This window comes from Coregonus lavaretus (genome assembly GCF_964263955.1).
Source record: "Coregonus lavaretus genome assembly, chromosome: 32".
In the NCBI taxonomy this organism is placed as follows: domain Eukaryota; kingdom Metazoa; phylum Chordata; class Actinopteri; order Salmoniformes; family Salmonidae; genus Coregonus; species Coregonus lavaretus.
In genome coordinates this window covers 34,100,906-34,121,348 of record NC_140019.1, presented here as the reverse complement: position 1 = coordinate 34,121,348, position 20,443 = coordinate 34,100,906, and the positions used below count along the sequence as shown (strand labels likewise).

The 20,443-nt window shown below is 43.6% G+C and overlaps 1 protein-coding gene across 3 annotated transcripts in view; it reads right to left on the bottom strand.

The window, feature by feature from the left end:
• Window positions 1-548: 548 nt before the first annotated feature.
• Window positions 549-20,443, bottom strand: part of LOC311107922 (uncharacterized protein) — a 54,644-nt gene continuing 34,749 nt past the window's right edge. For 2 of the 3 annotated variants that reach the window (XM_084150524.1, XM_084150525.1), the window contains 2 exons: window positions 1,559-1,738; window positions 549-894 (listed from right to left, as the gene is read on the bottom strand). In XM_084150524.1, coding sequence (XP_084006650.1) covers window positions 805-894; window positions 1,559-1,738 — 270 coding nt within the window. In that variant the 3' untranslated portion in view covers window positions 549-804. Of the gene's footprint in view, window positions 895-1,558; window positions 1,739-9,810; window positions 10,871-20,443 lie in introns of those variants that run through there. The other variant, XR_014610458.1, reaches the window with a different exon arrangement.

Here is a 20,443-nt window from a genome sequence, read left to right as displayed (position 1 = left end):
GAAACACTGTGTTGCCAACTGAACATCAAAGAGGCGACGATTTGAAATGCCAAACACACGATGCCATGCAGCTTCACAACAACAAGCAAGAGAGGTGGAGACAACTGGTGCTACTGTGCTAGAGAGTGTTCCCAACTGGCACCTTATTCCCTTTATAGTGCACTACTTTCCACCAGGGACCAAAGGGCTCTGGTAAAAAGTAGTGCACTATATAGGTAAAAAGGGTGTCAATTGGGACGCATGGTGGAGGAGAAGGACTGCCGTACGAAGACTCAGTTATAAACAGACTATAAAAAGAGTCAATTGAAAACAGAAAAAAACATTATTCCAAAAGGCTGTAATTTCTCTATAATAGATCAATCCTGTTTTGATGATTCCCAATCTTGTCACTGATATACATATCACAGGAGGTTGATGGCACCTTAATTGGGGAGGACGGGATGGTGGTAATGGCTGGGAGCGGAAATCGCTGGAATGGTATTAAATACATCAAACATATGGTTTCCATGGTTTCCAGGTGGTTTGATACCATTTCCATTAGCCCCGTTCCAGCCATTGCCACCAGACCGTCCTCCCCTCAGCAGCCAATCTTGTGACTAATATACATGTACTCTGTCTCTTTCTGACTGACCAATAGAATGACGTACTGTACAGAGGTTGTGTGGAGGTTATGGGAACGTTAGATGTGCATTGGTTGATTGATTGGGTAATGTTTGGGAGACGTTGCGTTGGCAGACTGAGCGGTGGGGTGGTGGGGGGGGGTATGGCTGGATGGTTGATTGATGATGTTGGTTGAAACGCACCTTAGACGTAGTGTTTTGGAACCGAGGAGTTGCTATGGGGTTGATATAGAAAAACCTGTTTTGTTTGGGGTTGAGGAGGGTGGGGTTCGACCTTAGAGAGAGAGAATGACAGAAACACACTGGTTTCACTCAATGCCTGACTCGACTCAATGGATGGAGAGGTAGTGGTGGTGGGGAGAAATTGGTTCAGCCCCTGGACATGGGGTTGGGATGGCCATTGGGGAGTCTGGAGAAAGCCTTTACTTAGTAATGTATGGAGCCTTTACTCAGTTAAGTAGGCAGTGTTTACTAGGTAGTGTTTGAACTCTTTAGCTGTAGTGCGTGTAGCCTTTACCAGGTAATGTATGAAGCTAACAGGAAGTGAACTGTGCTGGCTTGGATGTCATACTGTTCTTTTCAGCAGGGTTCCAGCAACTAAAGTAGATGCGTTATCAGGCCAGCCAAGTATAGCTTGGCTTGGCTTGGCTTTGCCCTCAGATGTTGGATCTTAATTTGATCCCCCTGTTGCAGGAGAACTTAAAACTTAAATGTAAAACTTTCTGTCATTTACACTTTCAGACTTGATTTTCCCAAAAAATTGATCAACCCCTACAAAAATGTCCATTAATTATAATCCACATAAAATTGCACATTTCCTGTTGCTGCATGATTATTTTCCTGCTGTAGCAAACTGGCTCAAATGAAGATCCTACATGTGTATAGTGTGAATCGGGGTAGTCAGGATACTGGGGTGACATGAGGTATCACTAACTCACCCGTACGAAGCTGGCGGGGAACCACCCCTCCTCCTCATCGATCTGACCCCACCACCAGTCCTTATTGGACGCGTCCAGCACCTTGATGACATCACCGGCCTTAAACGCCAACTCTCGGTCGGCCATGGTCACATGGTCCCATACTGCCTCAGCACTGACGATAGATCCTCCGCTTATCAACTGGAGAGAAGGAACAAGGGAAGGGAGGGAGGGAGAGAGAGAGAGGGGGGGAAGTGGGGATAGAGAAATGGAGGGCAGATAGGAAGGAGAGAGGGGGAGAGGTTGAGGAGAGAGAGAGAAAGAAAGAAAGAAAGAAAGAAAGAAAGAAAGAAAGAAAGAAAGAAAGAAAGAAAGAAAGAAAGAAAGAAAGAAAGAAAGAAAGAAAGAAAGAAAGAGAAGAAAGAAAGAAAGAAAGAAAGAAAAGGGGGAGGAGAGAGAGCGAGACAGAGAGAGAGAGAGAGAGAGAGAGAGAGAGAGAGAGAGAGAGAGAGAGAGAGAGAGAGAGAGAGAGAGAGAGAGAAAGGGAGAGCGAGAGAGAGAGAGATAGAGGGAGAGCGAGAGAGAGAGCGAGAGAGAGAGAGGGAGAGCGAGAGAGAGAGAGAGAGAGAGAGAGAGAGAGAGAGAGAGGGGGAGAAGGAGAGAGAGAGCGAGACAGAGAGGGAGAGAGGGAGAGAGAGAGAGGGAGAGAGAGAGTGAGACAGAGAGAGAGAGATTAAGTGATTATTCTCAATTCCACTGACACAAAAATACACACAATATCATCAAGCTACATTTTATTGAACTGCAATGAGACTACATTGAATTAACCTCTGTATTCCAGGCTATTAGGCAATTATCAGAAGCTTACAGCCAAGTGAAACACCATTAGCAACGATGTCATGTCAGCCACCTTAGGGAGGCACTGCTCACCAGCAAAGAGAACATGCCGAGGCATGAATCGCTAAAAATCACTATTGTATAAAAGTGTGGGTATTTAGTCAGTTTAGTCATAATTCCGTGCTCACACCCCCATCTAATCACATGTGAGTGAGTCTCTGTGCTTCAGACCCACACAGAGTAATGCATGTTAATACCAGCACCCAAAGCTAGGGACTAGAGTCATTAGCATCTCATCATCGCTAACACAACAACAACCAAGACACAATACAGTAGGTAGGTAACCCCACAATACAGTAGGTAGGTAACCCCACAATACAGTAGGTAGGTAACCCCACAATACAGTAGATAGGTAACCCCACAATACAGTAGGTAGGTAACCCCACAATACAGTAGGTAGGTAACCCCACAATACAGTAGGTAGGTAACCCCACAATACAGTAGGTACGTAACCCCACAATACAGTAGGTAGGTAACCCCACAATACAGTAGGTAGGTAACCCCACAATACAGTAGGTAGGTAACCCCACAATACAGTAGGTAGGTAACCCCACAATAAAGTAGGTAGGTAACCCCACCATACAGTAGGTAGGTAACCCCACAATACAGTAGGTAGGTAACCCCACAATACAGTAGATAGGTAACCCCACAATACAGTAGGTAGGTAACCCCACAATACAGTAGGTAGGTAACCCCATAATACAGTAGGTAGGTAACCCCACAATACAGTAGGTAGGTAACCCCACCATACAGTAGGTAGGTAACCCCACAATACAGTAGGTAGGTAACCCCACAATACAGTAGATAGGTAACCCCACAATACAGTAGGTAGGTAACCCCACAATACAGTAGGTAGGTAACCCCACAATACAGTAGATAGGTAACCCCACAATACAGTAGATAGGTAACCCCACAATACAGTAGGTACGTAACCCCACAATACAGTAGGTAGGTAACCCCACAATACAGTAGGTAGGTAACCCCACAATACAGTAGGTAGGTAACCCCACAATACAGTAGGTAGGTAACCCCACAATAAAGTAGGTAGGTAACCCCACCATACAGTAGGTAGGTAACCCCACAATACAGTAGGTAGGTAACCCCACCATACAGTAGGTAGGTAACCCCACAATACTGTAGGTAGGTAACCCCACAATACAGTAGGTAGGTAACCCCACAATACAGTAGGTAGGTAACCCCACCATACAGTAGGTAGGTAACCCCACCATACAGTAGGTAGGTAACCCCACAATATAGTAGGTAGGTAACCCCACAATACAGTAGGTAGGTAACCCCACAATACAGTAGGTAGGTAACCCCACAATACAGTAGGTAGGTAACCCCACCATACAGTAGGTAGGTAACCCCACCATACAGTAGGTAGGTAACCCCACCATACAGTAGGTAGGTAACCCCACCATACAGTAGGTAGGTAACCCCACCATACAGTAGGTAGGTAACCCCACCATACAGTAGGTAGGTAACCCCACCATACAGTAGGTAGGTAACCCCACAATACAGTAGGTAGGTAACCCCACCATACAGTAGGTAGGTAACCCCACCATACAGTAGGTAGGTAACCCCACCATACAGTAGGTAGGTAACCCCACCATACAGTAGGTAGGTAACCCCACAATACAGTAGGTAGGTAACCCCACAATACAGTAGGTAGGTAACCCCACCATACAGTAGGTGGGTAACCCCACCATACAGTAGGTAGGTAACCCCACAATACAGTAGGTAGGTAACCCCACAATACAGTAGGTAGGTAACCCCACAATACAGTAGGTAGGTAACCCCACAATACAGTAGGTAGGTAACCCCACCATACAGTAGGTAGGTAACCCCACAATACAGTAGGTAGGTAACCCCACCAGCGTCAGCGCAGGCTCTGTGACTGACTGATTATAAAATGACAGAATAATTACAGCAGCGTTAATGTAATATAAACATCCAAGGACAAACGATTGCTCAGATTCTCTGTCAGACTCTCTCTCTCTCTGTACAAGTGTTACAGTGTGTGTGCTAACTGTTTGTGTGTGTGTGTGCGTGTGTGTGTCAGTGTTACCGTTAGGAAAATGTGGCGCACTGACATTTAACCGGCAGCATTTGAATTTACCGGACATTCTAGAAATTCACCGGACCCATATCAATTGGGTGCATAACCTGATTAGGGCGTCCACCCACCGTGCTCAGAATGACAGAAATCACATTTTGATTATGGTAATGAATCTTAACAGAACATGCAAGAGAGAGGGAGAGAGGGAGAGAGAGAGAGAGAGAGAGAGAGAGAGAGGGGGAGAGAGGGAGAGAGAGAGAGAGGGAGAGAGAGAGTGAGACAGAGAGAGAGAGATTAAGTGATTATTCTCAATTCCACTGACACAAAAATACACACAATATCATCAAGCTACATTTTATTGAACTGCAATGAGACTACATTGAATTAACCTCTGTATTCCAGGCTATTAGGCAATTATCAGAAGCTTACAGCCAAGTGAAACACCATTAGCAACGATGTCATGTCAGCCACCTTAGGGAGGCACTGCTCACCAGCAAAGAGAACATGCCGAGGCATGAATCGCTAAAAATCACTATTGTATAAAAGTGTGGGTATTTAGTCAGTTTAGTCATAATTCTGTGCTCACACCCCCATCTAATCACATGTGAGTGAGTCTCTGTGCTTCAGACCCACACAGAGTAATGCATGTTAATACCAGCACCCAAAGCTAGGGACTAGAGTCATTAGCATCTCATCATCGCTAACACAACAACAACCAAGACACAATACAGTAGGTAGGTAACCCCACAATACAGTAGGTAGGTAACCCCACAATACAGTAGGTAGGTAACCCCACAATACAGTAGGTAGGTAACCCCACAATACAGTAGGTAGGTAACCCCACAATACAGTAGGTAGGTAACCCCACAATACAATAGGTAGGTAACCCCACAATACAGTAGGTAGGTAACCCCACAATACAGTAGGTACGTAACCCCACAATACAGTAGGTAGGTAACCCCACCATACAGTAGGTAGGTAACCCCACCATACAGTAGGTAGGTAACCCCACCATACAGTAGGTAGGTAACCCCACAATACAGTAGGTAGGTAACCCCACAATACAGTAGGCAGGTAACCCCACAATACAGTAGGTAGGTAACCCCACAATACAGTAGGTACGTAACCCCACAATACAGTAGGTAGGTAACCCCACCATACAGTAGGTAGGTAACCCCACAATACAGTAGGTAGGTAACCCCACAATACAGTAGGTAGGTAACCCCACCATACAGTAGGTAGGTAACCCCACCATACAGTAGGTAGGTAACCCCACAATACAGTAGGTAGGTAACCCCACAATACAGTAGATAGGTAACCCCACAATACAGTAGGTAGGTAACCCCACAATACAGTAGGTAGGTAACCCCACAATACAGTAGATAGGTAACCCCACAATACAGTAGGTAGGTAACCCCACCATACAGTAGGTAGGTAACCCCACAATACAGTAGGTAAGTAACCCCACAATACAGTAGATAGGTAACCCCACAATACAATAGGTAGGTAACCCCACAATACAGTAGGTAGGTAACCCCACAATACAGTAGGTAGGTAACCCCACAATACAGTAGGTAGGTAACCCCACAATACAATAGGTAGGTAACCCCACAATACAGTAGATAGGTAACCCCACCATACAGTAGGTAGGTAACCCCACAATACAGTAGGTAGGTAACCCCACAATACAGTAGGTAGGTAACCCCACCAGCGTCAGCGCAGGCTCTGTGACTGACTGATTATAAAATGACAGAATAATTACAGCAGCGTTAATGTAATATAAACATCCAAGGACAAACGATTGCTCAGATTCTCTGTCAGACTCTCTCTCTCTCTGCACAAGTGTTACAGTGTGTGTGCTAACTGTTTGTGTGTGTGTGTGCGTGTGTGTGTCAGTGTTACCGTTAGGAAAATGTGGCGCACTGACATTTGACCGGCAGCATTTGAATTTACCGGACATTCTAGAAATTCACCGGACCCCCATATCAATTGGGTGCATAACCTGATTAGGGCGTCCACCCACCGTGCTCAGAATGACAGAAATCACATTTTGATTATGGTAATGAATCCTAACAGAACATGCAACTCGGGGACGCAACGACTTGCGTCCTTCTTACTGAATTCCGATGCACACTTTGAAGATGTTAGAATAACTGTCCACACGTACTTTTCCTCAGCCAACAAGACGAGTAATGGATCGCAATATCACTAGCCACTGGGCACACACTGGTTGAATCAACATCGTTTCCACGTTGAACCAATGTGGAATAGACGTTTACTTGACATCTGTGCCCAGTGGGTCGCCTATGTCAATCTACTATCCCTCATAGTAGAAAGGTTTACCTATTCTATTGGTCAGCTTGTCATTCTGTGCGAGAAAGAGATAGCCTATTCCAAACAGACTCTGGGACAGTTGTGGGACGATAGATCCCAAATTCATACGACCAGTAGGCCTAGGCTACATCACAAAAACTTGAAAAAGCAATGAGTCTGATGCAACAAATCAGAACGTTTAGCTTAAAATGTTGATTAACTATTATCTCTTCACATTATAAGCGCAGCAATGCGCACACGGCAGTAGGCTACACAAATGTTCGTTCCATAATGCAAATAGCGGGAAAACACCGTTGCCAAAAGTGCACCACACATGCTAGTGGTTTCATGTGACAGAGATGAAAATATCCGTTAGAAATTTAGAAAGAGGGGAGATCTAAAGATGCAACAACTAGCATGGGTTGCTAATATGACTAGGATTGAAGTTTGGCTACTGGACAATGAAAGAAAGTTGATTTGAAAACCAATAGAACATGAGAGAAATAGGCTACTGTTTTCAATGGCATTTGGTCTTTATACAATTATTTTGTCTATGCTACTTTGAAGCAAGGTAAAACATGACTCATAATATGAAGTAAAACGTACAGGTTTCAAACACTTAAGTATATGTTTTCAAAATGCATAGTGCCTCTAGCTCATTGTAAAGTGGTGTGTGACGCACTGAAGCCCGCCTACTGTTGCCTATTGACTGGTGACTGGGAAGTGCGCTTCAATCACCAGTTGAGAAATAAAAATAGTAATATATTTTATCGTGGCCATCAAAACAGTTTTTAACACGTGATTGCATTTAGAATTGCTGCACAATGATTGGGCTTATAAAAGCACGTTTGACTCTGGCAGATTTTCCGCTCAAATATAAATATAATACATATAATACAAATATAAGCTCTGTTTCTGTATGGGTTAGATAGGCCACATAACGAGTAATGAAAATACACATGCAGACATTTTATTCCACTAAATTATGCAAATTAACCTATAGACCGATAAGCATGACTGGTCAAATGTATTTCCATCAACTGGTATTTCCATCAATGAATAGGCTAAAAAGCATTATTTTGCAATGGGATTTTTTTCCTTCTCCCGGACAATTAGTCTGCGGCAATTTTATTTATCAGCTTTTGGGTTTTTTTATTGTCCAAAACCCAGCTATTAGCGGCTAACGGAAACCCTGGTGTGTATACGTCCTTCTTATTAAAGGAGCAGAGAAGACAGAGATGACATCGTTAGTCTGTTCTGAGTGGGAGCCACCACACACACACACACACACACACACCTCCGCCACCCACCATTATCCATCACTCTTAGTAATGTCTCCATGTCACCTTGAGACAGGCACAGCCCCCAATACACACACACACACACACACACACACACACACACAGTTCAACAGCAGTTTGCCTCTTAAACTCCGCCTCCAGCCACGTCTCCCCGTGGCCTGCTGGGATAGCTCAGGGAGACGAGCCAATCAGAGAAGAGCAGATAGCGGAGGGATCATGGGTAGTGACAGACAGCTGAGCCTGGAGGGATGGAACCTGGATGGAACCTGGATGGAACCTGGATGGAACCTGGATGGAACCTGGATGGAACCTGGATGGAACCTGGATGGAACCTGGATGGAACCTGGATGGAACCTGGATGGAACTCATGGAACTCCAGTCATCATTGAAACAGATGAAGATGTCTGGCTAGCATGGACGAGGTGACAAAACAAGGACACTCCAGGAACCATCAGAAACCTCCGGTTAAAGGTAACACACTAATAATAAATCAATGGTTGCCTCCCAAACTGCACCCTATATAGGCCAATAGGGCTCTGGTCAAAAGTAGTGCACCATGTAGGGAATAGGGTGCCACTTGGGACACAGGCACTAAAACCTCTCTCTCCTATACCTCTGGAACTATCTGTCTACTGTAGAGAGACAGCCCTCTCTCTATACCTCTGGAACTATCAGTCTACTGTAGAGACAGCCCTCTCTCTATACCTCTGGAACTATCTGTCTACTGTAGAGACAGCCCTCTCTCTATACCTCTGGAACTATCTGTATACTGTAGAGAGACAGCTCTCTCTCTATACCTCTGGAACTATCTGTCTACTGTAGAGACAGCCCTCTCTCCTATACCTCTGGAACTATCTGTCTACTGTAGAGACAGCCCTCTCTCCTATACCTCTGGAACTATCTGTCTACTGTAGAGACAGCTCTCTCTCTATACCTCTGGAACTATCTGTCTACTGTAGAGAGACAGCCCTCTCTCTATACCTCTGGAACTATCCGTCTACTGCAGAGACAGCCCTCTCTCTATACCTCTGGAACTATCTGTCTACTGTAGAGACAGCCCTCTCTCTCTATACCTCTGGAACTATCTGTCTACTGTAGAGAGACAGCCCTCTCTCCTATACCTCTGGAACTATCTGTCTACTGTAGAGACAGCCCTCTCTCTATACCTCTGGAACTATCTGTCTACTGTAGAGACAGCCCTCTCTCTATACTTCTGGAACTATCTGTCTACTGTAGAGACAGCCCTCTCCTATACCTCTGGAACTATCTGTCTACTGTAGAAAGACAGCCCTCTCTTCTATACCCCTAGATATATATGTCTACTGCATAGCTAGACTCACAGACAGTATCACCGAAATCTATGGCGATGATGAGCTACTTGGTAACATTGCAGCAACAACATCAAAGAGAAAAGCGGATCCGCCTGCAAACCTGTATTTGGGTCACATTACCGATACATGCAGACATGCATTGGTTTAATTTGAAACAGGCAATGATGCATGTATCTGGTTCCAGGTTACACATAATAAGAACAGTGGTAAACTGCCGAGCTGAAAGGCTAATCCCCTCGCTAATACGTTCATGCACCACACCACAACACATCAGCATTCACCGACTGCAGCTTGCGGCCAGCAGCAGCCTCGACAGCACCACACGACTATACACACACCACACCACACACAGATACTGGAAAACCTCCTTACCATGTTTGTGGCATTAAAATGTTCAGACAGCGTATGCATGGATGTATCTAGTCAGATAATCATCCTAGTAATAATCCTTTAGGAAACAGGTATATAGGTAATGATACTTCAGAGAGAGAGAGAGAGAGAGAGAGAGAGAGAGAGAGTGAGAGAGAGAGAGAGAGAGAGAGAGACAGAGATGTGGAGGAAACAAGATGGTATTCCAGAAAGAGGCTCTTCCTCTCCTCTGCGAGTGACGTACTGAGTCTGTCTCTCTCCCACCATCCTCATGCCAACCCAGTTATGCAATACACTTATGCCCAGAGTCTCCCAGCCAATCAAAGAGGCTCTGCCTGAAACCAGTGAGAAACACCCACACCTCCGACACACACAGAAGCGTGTACGTACATAAACACACTGTCGCGTACACACACCTCCGACACACACACCTCCGACACACACAGAAGCGTGTACGTACATACACACACTGTCGCGTACACACATCTCCGACACACACACCTCCAACACACACACACACATTTTGGCACTTCAGACTGCACAGCGTTTAACATAACTCAATTAGGAAACACCTGCCATGGAGAATTATTCCAAATGTGTGAACACCAGGGATGCCTGTAGGGCTCAGATTTACACTGTAACTACAGATAACACAAACATAAACACACACACACATACATAAACACACACACACATACATAAACACACACACACATACATAAACACACACACACAAACATAAACACACACACACAAACATAAACACACACACACATACATAAACACACAAACATAAACACACACACACACAAACATAAACACACACACACATACATAAACACACACACACACAAACATAAACACACACACACATACATAAACACACACACACATATATAAACACACAAACACATACATAAACACACACACACATACATAAACACACACACACATAAATAAACACACACACACACACATACATAAACACACACACACATATATAAACACACACACACACATACATAAACACTATTTCCTATTTTGTTGCATTACAACGTGTAATTTTAAATGATTTCTATTTGGATTTCATGTAATGGAGATACACAAAATAGTCAAAATTGGTGAAGTGAAATTTAAAAAATAACTTGTTTCAAAGAATTCTAAAAAATAAATAACGGAAAAGTGGTGCGTGCATATGTATTCACCCCCTTTGCTATGAAGCCCCTAAATAAGATCTGATGCAACCAATTACCTTCAGAAGTCACATAATTAGTTAAATAAAGTCCACCTATGTGCAATCTAAGTGTCACATGATCTGTCACATGATCTCAGTATATATACACCTGTTCTGAAAGGCCCCAGAGTCTGCAACACCACTAAGCAAGAGGCACCACTAAGCAAGCGGCACCATGAAGACCAAGGAGCTCTCCAAACAGGTCAGGGACAAAGTTGTGGAGAAGTACAGATCAGGGTTGGGTTATAAAAAAATATCAGAAACTTTGAACATCCCACAAAGCACCATTAAATCCATTATTAAAAAATGGAAAGAATATGGCACCACAACAAACCTGCCAAGAGAGGGCCGCCCACCAAAACTCACGGACCAGGCAAGAAGGGCATTAATCAGAGAGGCAACAAAGAGACCAAAGATAACCCTGAAGGAGCTGCAAAGCTCCACAGCGGAGATTGGAGTATCTGTCCATAAGACCACTTTAAGCCGTACACTCCACAGAGCTGGGCTTTACGGAAGAGTGGCCAGAAAAAAGCCATTGCTTAAAGAAAAAAATAAGCAAACATGTTTGGTGTTCACCAAAAGGCATGTGGGAGACTCCCCAAACATATGGAAGAAGGTACTCTGGTCAGATGAGACTAAAACTTAGCTTTTTGGCCATCAAGGAAAACACTATGTCTGGCGCAAACCCAACACCTCTCATCATCCCGAGAACACCATCCCCACAGTGAAGCATGGTGGTGGCAGCATCATGCTGTGGGGATGTTTTTCATTGGCAGGGACTGGGAAACTGGTCAGAATTGAAGGAATGATGGATGGCGCTAAATACAGGGAACTTCTTGAGAGAAACCTGTTTCAGTCTTCCAGAGATTTGAGACTGGGACGGAGGTTCACCTTCCAGCAGGACAATGACCCTAAGCATACTGCTAAAGCAACAGTCGAGTGGTTTAAGGGGAAACATTTAAATGTCTTGGAATGGCCTAGTCAAAGCCCAGACCTCAATCCAATTGAGAATCAGTGGTATGACTTAAAGATTGCTGTACACCAGCAGAACCCATCCAACTTGAAGGGCTTTATATCGGATAGGTCTAAGTCTACGGGCCTTTATATCTGATAGGTCTGAGCCTGCAGGGCTTTATATCGGATAGGTCTGAGTCTGCAGGGCTTTATATCGGATAGGTCTGAGTCTGTCAGGGCTTTATATCTGATAGGTCTGAGTCTGCAGGGCTTTATAACTGATAGGTCTGAGTCAACAGGGCTTTATATATGATAGGTCTGAGTCTGCTAGGGCTTTATATCTGATAGGTCTGAGTCTGCAGGGCTTTATATCTGATGGGTCTGAGTCTGCAGGGCTTTATATCTGATAGGTCTGAGTCTGCAGGGCTTTATAACTGATAGGTCTGAATCTGCCAGGGCTTTATATCTGATAGGTCTGAGTCTGCAGGGCTTTATATCTGATAGGTCTGAGTCTGCCAGGGCTTTATATCTGATAGGTCTGAGTCTGCCAGGGCTTTAGATCTGATAGGTCTGAGTCTGCAGGGCTTTATAACTGATAGGTCTGAGTCTACAGGGCTTTATATCTGATATGTCTGAGTCTGCAGGGCTTTATATCTGATGGGTCTGAGTCTGCAGGGCTTTATATCTGATAGGTCTGAGTCTGCAGGGCTTTATAACTGATAGGTCTGAGTCTGCCAGGGCTTTATATCTGATAGGTCTGAGTCTGCAGGGCTTTATATCTGATAGGTCTGAGTCTCCCAGGGCTTTATATCTGATAGGTCTGAGTCTGCAGGGCTTTATATCTGATAGGTCTGAGTCTGCCAGGGCTTTATATCTGATAGGTCTGAGTCTGCCAGGGCTTTATATCTGATAGGTCTGAGTCTGCAGGGCTTTATATCTGATAGGTCTGAGTCTGCCAGGGCTTTATATCTGATAGGTCTGAGTCTGCCAGGGCTTTATATCTGATAGGTCTGAGTCTGCAGGGCTTTATATCTGATAGGTCTGAGTCTGCCAGGGCTTTATATCTGATAGGTCTGAGTCTGCAGGGCTTTATATCTGATAGGTCTGAGTCTGCCAGGGCTTTATAACTGATAGGTCTGAGTCTGCCAGGGCTTTATATCTGATAGGTCTGAGTCTGCAGGGCTTTATATCTGATAGGTCTGAGTCTGCCAGGGCTTTATATCTGATAGGTCTGAGTCTGCCAGGGCTTTATATCTGATAGGTCTGAGTCTGCAGGGCTTTATATCTGATAGGTCTGAGTCTGCCAGGGCTTTATATCTGATAGGTCTGAGTCTGCAGGGCTTTATATCTGATATGTCTGAGTCTGCAGGGCTTTATATTTGATTGGTCTGAGTCTACAGGGCTTCATATGTGGATAGGTCTGAGTCTACAGGGCTTTATATCTGATAGGTCTGAGTCTGCAGGGCTTTATATTTGATTGGTCTGAGTCTACAGGGCTTCATATGTGGATAGGTCTGAGTCTACAGGGCTTTATATCTGATAGGTCTGAGTCTGCAGGGCTTTATATCTGATAGGTCTGAGTTCTGAGACTTCTGGGCTTTAAACACATAATCTATAGTCTCTCATTTATTATTATGTTTTACCCTTTTTTACAAGGTCAGTTGACTGAGAACACATTCTCATTTACAGCAATGACCTGGGGAATAGTTACAGGGGAGAGGAGGGGGGATGAATGAGCCAATTGGAAGCTGGGGAAGATTAGGTGGCTATGATGGCCAGATTGGGAATTCAGCCAGGACTCACATACCAAACAACATTTATAAACCTCACCTTCCATCAGATAATAAGATGTCCTCATAGTAAAGCTAAATGCCCAGATTGTATCTGTTTAAAAATGTATATGTTATACAATTCCTTGTGAATGTGTGTTGTTTAGAATAATGTCAGTTCTATGCATCTCTATTGATTCATACTGGTTTATTGTGTCTGAAATGGATTCACAGGCAGGTGTTGAGGCATAGAGTAATGGTGCATGTAAAATGGGGGAGATGTAGTTAGATAATTGTTGCATGGTTTAACATGGGGAAACTGATGTGTGTTTGTGTGTGTGTGTGTGTGTGTGTGTGTGTGTGTGTGTGTGTGTGTGTGTTGGAGCATTGACGGACTTAATTGGCCCGCTATTGGTTGATAATGTCCAGTGTGAAAGATTATGTTGTGCATCATTAAAACATCTTGGACCACTATAACACATGTAGAAATCCTTCCAAATGCACCACCAGTAAATCACTATAAAATCCCTTATAGTGGGGAGATAAGGATGAATCATTGTTGCTGAATATAATACAACAGCATTATTACAGCCCGTCAAAGCGTCCCAAATAGTAGCTCCACATCCGAAATACCGTTAGAAAATCGGGAACAAAAATATTACAGGACAAAATCAAAGCGCACAATTCAGTACAGTTGCTCACAGAGCTACATAATACAACATGGAGAGAAGGGGAGAGCGGGCAGGCATGGCGGATAAAACACGGCCTTCAGAGGAAATATGGTGAATTCTCTACAATCACCAGGGAAACATCGCAGAGCGTTACCCGCACAACCACAACCACGCCCACCAAAACACCATCAGCTACACACCGCCGGATACGACGTTATTCATTTCACTGTGTGGCCATGTTGAAGATGCGAGAGCGGGACCCACATCGAGAACTGGGCCTCGAGCGCCGGTCCGGTTAGCGCGTATCGAGGATGAACATTAACAGAACGTTCACAAGCACCAGAACCGTGATCACCGTGAACACAACAAACGTCTGGACATCCAAGGCCATGGTGCAATGCTGCAAGGCGAGAGGGATGCCGCTGCTGCAGTGTCTGTGTGCTCCTTGTCGGGATGACTGGAGGCGCGTGATGCTGCTCTGTTCTGGTCTAGACCGGGACATGTTTGAATTTAACGGTCCAGATAGCATCCACCATTTGGCTACAGATTGAAAAGAAAAAGACAGGGGAAAAACCGGCCTCCCAGGCTACGCTTCTTGTCTTCACCCTACACGCGCTATTGCAGCTCATCATAGACGAACTGATGCATCCTCATCCTCACCATCATCATCCTCATCAACATCGGTCAGCACCGATTATTCTCCTCGGACCGCCGGTGTTCGCTGTTTCTCCCCCTGAACCGACACTGTCAGGATTCAAACCAGCTGACACTCAACAACACACAAGAGTATTGTCTGTCTGTCTGTCTGTCTGTCTGTCTGTCTGTCTGTCTGTCTGTCTGTCTGTCTGTCTGTCTGTCTGTCTGTTTGCGGCCTGCGCGCGGGCTGCTGAGCCTTCTGCTTGTCTTGGACGGGAGAGATGGAACAGAGAGAGAGCGGCTGTGAAGCAGCAAGAGCTCGAGAGGCGGTCCTGCCAGAATACTGATCAGCGTTCAGCCACGAGGCTAACAGTATCACCGACCACGGAGGAAAGGAGGGGGGGACAATGCTCTACCCTCAAAAACAATATTTACCTCTGAGTGAGGCCAAACCCAACCATAACCCTATTCAAACAAAAACCAAACCACAAACCATATCCTATCCACCTCACCTCTTAAATATATTTGTATAATATTACCATCATCAATATTACTATCATTCCCAACCTTTATTATCCTCAACCTGTGATTAATTAATGTCAGATTTAATTAAAGGTGTTATTTCCCCCTGAAATGACCATTGGCACCTGTCAGCATTTTCCTGCCATATTCTTACAGTAGGCCTAATCAATCTGACTCTATGGGTCTATAGGTGATCTGAGTGACAGTAGAATTTACATCAGCCATTATGTCCTCCGCACATTGTATGACTATTAGACTGTAAACAATGAAAACACAGCCCTATAACACCATAGATAGACTCTATGAATAATGACAAACAGAGCCCTATAACACCATAGATAGACTCTATAAACAATGGCAAACACAGCCCTATAACACCACAGATAGACTCTATGAATAATGACAAACACAGCCCTATAACACACGAGATACACTCTATAAAGAACGGCAAACACAGCCCTATAACACCATAGATAGACTCTATAAATAATGACAAACAGCCCTATAACACCATAGATAGACTATAAATAATGACAAACAGCCCTATAACACACGAGATAGACTCTATAAACAATGACAAACACAGCCCTATAACACACGAGATAGACTCTATAAAGAATGGCAAACACAGCCCTATAACACACGAGATATACTCTATAAAGAATGACAAACACAGCCCTATAACACCATAGAGTCTATAAAGAATGACAAACACAGCCCTATAACACACGAGATATACTCTATAAAGAATGACAAACACAGCCCTATAACACCATAGAGTCTATAAAGAACGACAAACACAGCCCTATAACACACGAGATAGACTCTATGAATAATGACAAACACAGCCCTATAACACACGAAATAGACTCTATGAATAATGACAAACACAGCCCTATAACACACGAAATAGACTCTATGAATAATGACAAACAGAGCCCTATAACACCATAGATAGACTCTATAAAGAATGGCAAACACAGCCCTATAACACCATAGAGTCTATAAAGAATGACAAACACAGCCCTATAACACACGAGATAGACTCTATGAATAATGACAAACACAGCCCTATAACACACGAGATATACACTATAAAGAATGACAAACACAGCCCTATAACACACGAGATAGACTCTATGAATAATGACAAACACAGCCCTATAACACACGAAATAGACTCTATGAATAATGACAAACAGAGCCCTATAACACCATAGATAGACTCTATAAAGAATGGCAAACACAGCCCTATAACACCATAGAGTCTATAAAGAATGACAAACACAGCCCTATAACACACGAGATAGACTCTATGAATAATGACAAACACAGCCCTATAACACACGAGATAGACTCTATGAATAATGACAAACACAGCCCTATAACACACGAGATATACTCTATAAAGAATGACAAACACAGCCCTATAACACCATATATAGAGTCTATAAAGAATGGCAAACACAGCCCTATAACACACAAGATAGACTCTATAAAGAATGACAAACACAGCGCTATAACACCATATACAGTGGGGAGAACAATTATTTGATACACTGCCGATTTTGCTGGTTTTCCTACCTACAAAGCATGTAGAGGTCTGTAATTTTTAGCATAGGTTCACTTCAACTGTCAGAGACGGAATCTAAAACAAAAATACAGAAAATCACATTGGATGATTTTTAAGTAATTAATTTGCATTTTATTGCATGACATAAGTATTAGATCACCTACCAACCATTAAGAATTCCGGCTCTCACAGACCTGTTAGTTTTTCTTTAAGAAGCCCTCCTGTTCTCCACTCATTACCTGTATTAACTGCACCTGTTTGAACTCGTTGCCTGTATAAAAGACACCTGTCCACACACTCAATCAAAGAGACTCCAACCTCTCCACAATGGCCAAGAACAGAGAGCTGTGTAAGGACATCAGGGATAAAATTGAAGACCTGCACAAGGCTGGGATGGGCTACAGGACAATAGGCAAGCAGCTTGGTGAGACGGCAACAACTGTTGGCACAATTATTAGAAAATTGAAGAAGTTCAAGATGACGGTCAATCACCCTCGGTCTGGGGCTCCATGCAAGATCTCACCTCGTGGGGCATCAATGATCATGAGGAAGGTGAGGGATCAGCCCAGAACTACATGGCAGGACCTGGTCAATGACCTGAAGAGAGCTGGGACCACAGTCTCAAAGAACACCATTAGTAACACACTACGCCGTCATGGATTAAAATCCTGCAGCGCACGCAAGGTCCCCCTGCTCAAGCCAGCGCATGTCCAGGCCCGTCTGAAGTTTGCCAATGACCATCTGGATGATCCAGAGGAGGAATGGGAGAAGGTCATGTGGTCTGATGAGACAAAAATAGAGCTTTTTGGTCTAAACTCCACTCGCCGTGTTTGGAGGAAGAAGAAGGATGAGTACAACCCCAAGAACACCATCCCAACCGTGAAGCATGGAGGTGGAAACATCATTCTTTGGGGATGCTTTTCTGCAAAGGGGACAGGACGACTGCACCGTATTGAGGGGAGGATGGATGGGGCCATGTATCGCGAGATCTTGGCCAACAACCTCCTTCCCTCAGTAAGAGCATTGAAGATGGATCGTGGCTGGGTCTTCCAGCATGACTACGACCCGAAACACACAGCCAGGGCAACTAAGGAGTGGCTCCGTAAGAAGCATCTCAAGGTCCTGGAGTGGCCTAGCCAGTCTCCAGACCTGAACCCAATAGAAAATCTTTGGAGGGAGCTGAAAGTCCATATTGCCCAGCGACAGCCCCGAAACCTGAAGGATCTGGAGAAGGTCTGTATGGAGGAGTGGGCCAAAATCCCTGCTGCAGTGTGTGCAAACCTGGTCAAGACCTATAGGAAACGTATGATCTCTGTAATTGCAAACAAAGGTTTCTGTACCAAATATTAAGTTCTGCTTTTCTGATGTATCAAATACTTATGTCATGCAATAAAATGCAAATGAATTACTTAAAAATCATACAATGTGATTTTCTAGATTTTTGTTTTAGATTCCGTCTCTCACAGTTGAATTGTACCTATGATAAAAATTACAGACCTCTACATGCTTTGTAAGTAGGAAAACCTGCAACATCGGCAGTGTATCAAATACTTGTTCTCCCCACTGTATATACTCTATAAAGAATGACAAACACAGCCCTATAACACACGAGATAGAGTCTATAAAGAATGACAAACACAGCCCTATAACACCAATAAGTCTATAAAGAATGACGAACACAGCCCTATAACACACGAGATAGACTCTATAAAGAATGACAAACACAGCCCTATAACACCATAGAGTCTATAAAGAATGACAAACACAGCCCTATAACACACAAGATAGACTCTATAAAGAATGACAAACACAGCCCTATAACACCATAGATAGACTCTATAAAGAATTACAAACACAGCCCTATAACACACGAGATAGACTCTATAAAGAATGACAAACACAGCCCTATAACACCATAGAGTCTATAAAGAATGACAAACACAGCCCTATAACACACAAGATATACTCTATAAAGAATGACAAACACAGCCCTATAACACACAAGATATACTCTATAAAGAATGACAAACACAGCCCTATAACACACAAGATATACTCTATAAAGAATGACAAACACAGCCCTATAACACCATAGAGTCTATAAAGAATGACAAACACAGCCCTATAACACACAAGATATACTCTATAAAGAATGACAAACACAGCCCTATAACACACGAGATAGACTCTATAAAGAATGGCAAACACAGCCCTATAACACACGAGATATAGTCTATAAAGAATGACAAACAGCCCTATAACACACGAGATAGACTCTATAAAGAATTAACAAACACAGCCCTATAACACCATATATAGAGTCTATAAAGAATGACAAACACAGCCCTATAACACCATAGATAGACTCTATAAAGAATGACAAACACAGCCACATAACACCATAGATAGACTCTATGAAGAATTACAAACATAGCCCTATAACACCCAAGATATACTCTATAAAGAAAGACAAACACAGCCCTATAACACACGAGATATACTCTATAAAGAATGGCAAACACAGTTCTATAACACCATAGATATTGTATTGAAGACCACGCCTCTGCCCACTACACCTGTTCCAACACCTGTTGTCACTCCCAAATCACCACTCCTCAACCTTTTTCTCACTCCTCACCTTGCCATTTAACCACCTTATCTCTCCTGAACACAGCAAATCCTTTGATGGTGGCATATTCTCTTTCCCTCCCTGTTGTGATATAATCACAAAGTACGTTGTTGTTATATTACATGTTTATATGGAAGTGCTTCCAGTTCCTCTAGTCTATTGCTAAACATGCTTCCAGTTCCTCTAGTCTATTGCTTAACATGCTTCCAGTTCCTCTAGTCTATTGCTTAACATGCTTCCAGTTCCTCTAGTCTATTGCTTAACATGCTTCCAGTTCCTCTAGTCTATTGCTAAACATGCTTCCAGTTCCTCTAGTCTATTGCTAAACATGCTTCCAGTTCCTCTAGTCTATTGCTTAACATGCTTCCAGTTCCTCTAGTATATTGCTTAACATGCTTCCAGTTCCTCTAGTCTATTGCTTAACATGCTTCCAGTTCCTCTAGTCTATTGCTAAACATGCTTCCAGTTCCTCTAGTCTATTGTTTAACATGCTTCCAGTTCCTCTAGTCTATTGCTTAACATGCTTCCAGTTCCTCTAGTCTATTGCTAAACATGCTTCCAGTTCCTCTAGTCTATTGCTTAACATGCTTCCAGTTCCTCTAGTCTATTGTTCCTCTAGTCTATTGCTAAACATGCTTCCAGTTCCTC